Source organism: Osmerus mordax, chromosome 13 (genome assembly GCF_038355195.1).
Source record: "Osmerus mordax isolate fOsmMor3 chromosome 13, fOsmMor3.pri, whole genome shotgun sequence".
Classification (NCBI taxonomy): Eukaryota; Metazoa; Chordata; class Actinopteri; order Osmeriformes; family Osmeridae; genus Osmerus; species Osmerus mordax.
The window spans coordinates 13,832,822-13,838,983 of record NC_090062.1 but is presented as its reverse complement, the minus strand read 5'-3'; the positions used below and the strand labels follow the sequence as shown (position 1 = coordinate 13,838,983).

The following is a 6,162-nucleotide window of genomic DNA, read 5'->3' as shown; positions in this document are numbered from 1 at the left end:
GGTCAACATCCATTTCATGCTGACATTAATTCCTGATAACTAACTCAAATTATTATGTCATTTCATGCACAACACATTAATTGATTTGTGATAAATGGCTGAGCAGTATGTCATAAAGCATGTACCAATGAACCATTGGTAAAAAAGAAAATCCTGGACAATATCATAAACCCTGTTCAAAGGCGAAAAAGAAACTAACATATTTTTTTTTCAACATGCCATATAGTAATTTTTTTATATTTTTAATGATATATTTATCATTGTCAGGTAAAGCTCCAATAAATGTAACTTAAGTGTACTCCAGATCTCCAGGGAGTGCAGCTCCAGCCCGGGTCCGTACACATAAAGATGCTGTGAACAGTACTGCTGTATTTATTCTTGTATGAAAAACACCCAGATCCGCTGTTGTACAATGCCATGTCCGCTAAAGTGCATTACTGTAAGTGGAGGGTAAGCAAGCATGCTGCTGGAGCTGGTTCCAGGTATGTGTCATGGCTTTGTTCCTTTCATCCAGAGATTGCACTCTGCACAACATGTCAAGAGAGACAAAGCACTGACTGCATAAACGAAACAGCTATTGAGTGGGTCAGTAGTTAACACTAAATTACGATATGTAAATGACAGTTTAGAGTTATTGTGGGCCAATAAAGGTAAAATATGATTCAGTTTTGGCCTTTTACGATGTTTTCTTATATGGCTCAATGAGTGTGTGTGTGTGGCATCGGAAGTGACAAAATGTGTACAAGTGGGCAAACCTTTTCTGGAAATACAGATTGCATCCATTCTCCAAATCTGTGAATCTTTCTCTTCTTTGAACCTTCAAATGATCTCTTATGTCCATTCTGTAGGCCTCAACAATCGCTAACTGATGGAAGTGGCAGGCAAAGAGACTGCTGTCTTTTCCTTCTGGACACCCATTTTCACTGGGTTGTTGGTCACCTGTAATTTAAAGAGCAGACAAAAGACCAGCGCATGTCACATGTTCAAAGCATATATACAGTATATTCAGACTTTGTTCTAACTGTGTATACAGTATACACATATTTGACAATTATAATGAATAATACGTTCATAGGCTATGTGTGTGTACTGGTATTTATTAAACACCATATAAATGAAAGTATAGCTATACCTCGTATTAACAGAGTTTGCTGGACTGGGTCTAGAGTGAAGATTGGACTCCAGGGGGTGGCTAGCAGATGAGTTGCAGGGAGGGTGAAAAAACACACAGTGGTTTTTCTAATGACATCTTGCAGGGATATTGTGCCATTCTTGTGCATGAAACACACCTGATTACAACAACAAACATATTTGAAAAAAGAAAGAACAATTTAAATTGTGCAAGATTCAACCAACATGTCAAATTATCCCCTTTCAATAATTACATAATGACATAATTTCCCTGTTATGGTACACATCAGCACATAGATGTGTGTGTAGGCTAATCAACCAATGTAATCTCCACAAAAAATCCCAAATGCTGACAGAAAATGTTGCTTTTTCAAAATTTACATAGTAAACTTGTCTCACCAAGCCCTGGAGGAACGGCACAGATTCTGTGACTGTAGGGAGAGTCCTTGGATCTGCAGGTCTAGTCGTTAGAGAAACACACTGGATTAACTCTGAATTCTAATTCATTCCGAAGCCAATCCATTTTTAAGCCTTAATACCCCATTAAGTGCTTGAACCTTTCAGTTAGTTGTGTGGCCTGGGACTCCATTCCCGACCCTGTGGTGAGTATATGGCATGCTCCACTCTTACAAGTAACCAGGAGGTGGATTTTGCATTGAGTTTGTCCCTGGCAGTGGAGGGTTTCCTCAGAAGACACATGGCGGTAATCCACAAACAACATCCGGCACAAGGCACTGTCTGCTGACACCGAGAGAATAGGCAGTGGAAGCCCTAAAGAATAGTGGAAAAAAAGATAAAGAAAATCCTACAGCACATAATCCTATTCATGTTATAATTTTGTAGTCATAACTTATATACAAAAGCTTCATGATGGGGTGATTTTAAAGTCATCATAATGAATTGGTAAAATAGTCTGTGGAGTCTTTAGTTGCTAAAATATATGCATAATGCAACTTTGCCTCATAAGCTTTCATTTAATTGTAAAAAATAAAGAATATCATACCCATTTTTTTATATAGAATACTAATAGGCTGTATGGGAATAATTGTGAATATGTGCATAACTGCTAACAAACATACTCCGTAAACTGTACTTTATGGAAATGAATATCTGTTGTCAAATGAACTCATACTGTGGACTGTTCACTAACCTGAATATCTGTCCCATACAGTAACCAGTTCAGTCGCCAGTCCAAGAGCAATGTAGTTTGTGCAACTGCTAACAGTGGAGCAGAAGATTTCCTGTGCGTTGGGCCACAACACATCTGGTTTAGGCTCCATGTCTGAATCAGTAACAAGATGTAAATGAGTCAGAGGCTTGACGACTGCCCTCTGCTGATAGAAAATAGCCCCTACAGACAGTCCCTACAGTTTGCTACTCAAGACTTCTTATTCAATATGGTTCTTATTCAAATCTCGTTGAAAATGCATCTTATCTGTTGTGCACAACTGACTGAATGTTATTGAATGAAAAATGCTCTACCAGGCTTATCCTTGGGAGCTTTGCACAAGAAATACTGAAGAAGATTATGGCTACCAGTCCACCACATGCAGACAGCAACAGGCAGTCCTGCTGAGAAGTGGTTGGGAAAGATAAAAAAATTTGCATTTCTGAAAAAGGTTAATAGTCCCACCACAGTTCATATATCTGAGTACAACTGTGGAATTAAAAGTGATTGAGTTATTGGAAATAATGAATAAAATACAGTTTCCATTTAATCAACCTGATAGGGGTTTTGTCCCTCCAAGGACAGGAAATAGACCCCCAGGAAGCAGAAAATGGCTTGTGCAATGGCTGCAGACAGATGATCACAAGTATTAATGAAATAGAGCCTTAGAGTCAGCAGTTCCTGGAGACCCAGTATAAGGTGTAACGCCAAGTAAGAAAATGGTCAAACCAATAGTCTACAGTAATATTTTATCAATCTAGATGTATTGCACCTTTGACTGTTAAGAATACCGTGGTTGTATTTTTAAACAGTTGTAGGTCAAATGACTACATTTCACCTTGTTTTTTCCTCTGTGTCCTTTGTTTTGGAGGGGTTAGTAATTAGATATTTTCTATACATGGACTTGAAAACAGCTTCCTGATCATCCCATTGGCAACTGCTAATCAGGTGGTTTTGTCCAGAGCCTATCACAGTGCCATTTTCAGTCTTCTGTAGAACCTCCAATGGACTTTTCAATGTGGAACCTAGACAGACCAAAAGACTTTACATTACTATGCAAATCAACTTCACTCTAATACACACTGACAAAGCGTTATCTTATCTTACACACTTTTATGTTGACTATGGCAAATTAATCCTTAGTTTTCTCAAATACTGAGGAAATAAGACACTATTCCTACCCACACAAGACTATGAACTAGGTTTCTTTGCGAGGTGATGTGACCACTCCATTCATTCTGTTGAATTCGAATGAGTCAACTTACCTGATTGAGTTTTTGGTGGCTTTATTTTCATTAACATAACTATAGGAGACAATTTTACATCTCCAGTTCCTGGGGGGAGCTGTGAAGAGAAAGATATAAAAAAACAATGTAAAAAGAAAAAATGAAATTCCTATCTTAGTCTTTTAATAAATGTTGAAGATAATGTCAGACTTTATTGAAGTGGAAACTTTCAAATACAGCGAACAATAAGATTGCATGACTAAGCCCTACCTGTTTTTGCAATGCCGCAGGCAGCATCTCCAGTTCTTTCAGCCATGACTCTTTGGGGAAGCGGTAAACCTCAAGCCAGTGAGCACCATTGCCTAGTAGGTTAGATGGTTTTAAAAATATTTTAAAAGCTTTGAAATGCAGGACTCGGGTGTTTTGAGTCACACAGTAACACATAAGGAAAACTGAGGTAAACCTTACAGCTCATTGATGCAGATCCAAAATCTCCTCGATTGGATAATTCAAACTTTGAGCAAACATTTCTCTGATTAAAGTCTTCCTGGTGATATAATAGCAAAATAGAACATGGGGTTATATAATACTGAATTTTTGCTTGATAATTTTTTTCAATACTATACTTACTGTTTCATTAATAACTTTGATCAGGTGGATGCTTTCTGCCTGAAATGCAAAGAGCCTGGCGACACCTGAAATGCATCAAATTAAAAAGAGACAGTATCACAACCAGGGCTGCCTGTGTATGGGTTCTTGAATTGCTTGGAGGCCAGTAAATTAGGTAAGCACCACATTATAAAAAAGGTGATACCCATATCATCCAGGGCACCAAGTAGATAAGTCATCTCCCCAAGACAAGTGATGTGAAGGGATGTGATTTCCACTCTATCCTCCAGCCATGCTGAGACACAGATAAGAGAGGAAGAGCTGCTAACAGACAAGCCCTGGGAGTGACCCATAAATATGTATCTGCCATCCTCAGAACAAGTCAAGCAGTTTGTCCTCACGGGAAGCTGCAGCGAAACAAGTCATTCAGTCCACATACAGAAATAAACAAACTGTCAGACTTCAAAACCTAATTGTTTTAGTAGCTTTGCATTGTCGGTTTTACCTTTAAGTGATCAGACAGCTGCACAACTGGGATGTTCCTCTTGGATAGCTCTGCTATCTTAATATTTTCTCTCTCTGAAATAGTGTCCCATGCACTATCAATCAGTCTGCTCAGGACCTTGTCGATCATTCGAAATGGCTGAGGCAACTGATCTCGGAGCTGGTCTGGGTCTCTCATGTATGATTCATATTCATCATCCTCACCTTGTCCATTCTCTTGGGGCCTTGGGATATCCACATGGCATTTTCTGATGTAGACAGGCATCCTTGGAACAGATATTTGCATACATCTATCACTGCCAGAACTTGTGCTGTGTTATCAGACAAAATACAGAAACATTTAGAGCTACTTAGGCTGGATAGCTAAATGAACAGTTTGACGTCGTCTAGCTACTGTACTTCACTGTAGACTGTATCTTACTGTATACAGTACAGTAGAGCTACTCTAACTGGCCTAGCAAGCAAGTATAGCTAACAGAACGATAATTCCAGCTAACCAAGCAGCTAAAATATGAAATACGCACACAAGTGCTAACTAACGTAATTACGAAATTTTTTATTTTGTCTTGAGTTGCATTTTATTTTGAAATGGCCTACTTCTATAGTGAATCCGAGCTTTCACCTTGTCCTTGGTTGATTGGTGTGCGTTTTGCCTTTTCCGGAGTGTTGTGAAGGGTCGTCATGACGACACGAATTCTCACAAATCTACACACACAAAAATCTACACACGCACACTCACAAACAGAGTTACACACTGGTCTCTTATCTCTTAGTGGTAGACGGTAGACTAGGTAGTACCAATACGTTGTATTACGTACGTTGCTCGACACGGGGTAAACCAACCAGTACCACCCCTCTGGCTGTCACTTATCTTTGCCTTCACTCAACGGCATTCTTGATGAAAATATAGAGCTAAGTTACTTTATGGTATGGGTTTATCCAGTTAGTTTATGGTGAGTGTAGACCATCCATAGTCTGTTGTTACTGAAAAAATCTAACTAAACAGTTAAGAGACTCCGTCCAATACATAAATCACTGACCACAGGTCAATGTACATTATGCAGTCTTAACACAATTATACATTCTGTCCAGGACACAAAACAGAACTACCTCGCAGTAGACATAAATTGTATTATTTAGCATCTGTACACCAGGACAAACATCAAATTTGTAAAATGCTATTTTAAAACAATGCCCATTAAAGCATTTTTGTTTCACTTCAACATTACCATGTCCTAGGTGGGCTTATCTCCAGGCGGATACACTAACACGGAGCCTACTGTAACTCAGCATTACTAGAGAATGTTTAATATGGGATATATATTTGTAGACGGGCTCTGGCATTACGTTGTTTCTCTCTTAACTTTGGCAAACATTTTGCCGGAAATATTAGCCGCTCATCTGTGGTATCACAGTTTAATATAACTAAGTAGGCTATAGTGTTTTAGGCTGAGTTACTTGGAAATTGGAACATTTTCATTTCAGACAATATTTCTGATAATAAATATCAGTCATCATTACTTA

The 6,162-nt window shown here is 38.6% G+C and overlaps 1 protein-coding gene across 1 annotated transcript; it reads right to left on the bottom strand.

Moving 5' to 3' along the window:
• Window positions 1-221: 221 nt before the first annotated feature.
• wdr93 (WD repeat domain 93) lies at window positions 222-5,301 on the bottom strand. Its single transcript, XM_067249457.1, has 15 exons — window positions 5,261-5,301; window positions 4,640-4,949; window positions 4,340-4,541; window positions 4,156-4,220; window positions 3,994-4,072; window positions 3,796-3,887; window positions 3,565-3,643; window positions 3,138-3,324; window positions 2,614-2,741; window positions 2,282-2,413; window positions 1,689-1,902; window positions 1,531-1,591; window positions 1,133-1,289; window positions 756-939; window positions 222-524 (listed from the first exon to the last, which is right to left on the bottom strand). Exons 2-15 carry the CDS (start codon window positions 4,922-4,924, stop codon window positions 425-427), a joined length of 1,965 nt encoding a protein of 654 aa, XP_067105558.1. The 5' UTR covers window positions 4,925-4,949; window positions 5,261-5,301; the 3' UTR covers window positions 222-424.
• Window positions 5,302-6,162: the final 861 nt, after the last annotated feature.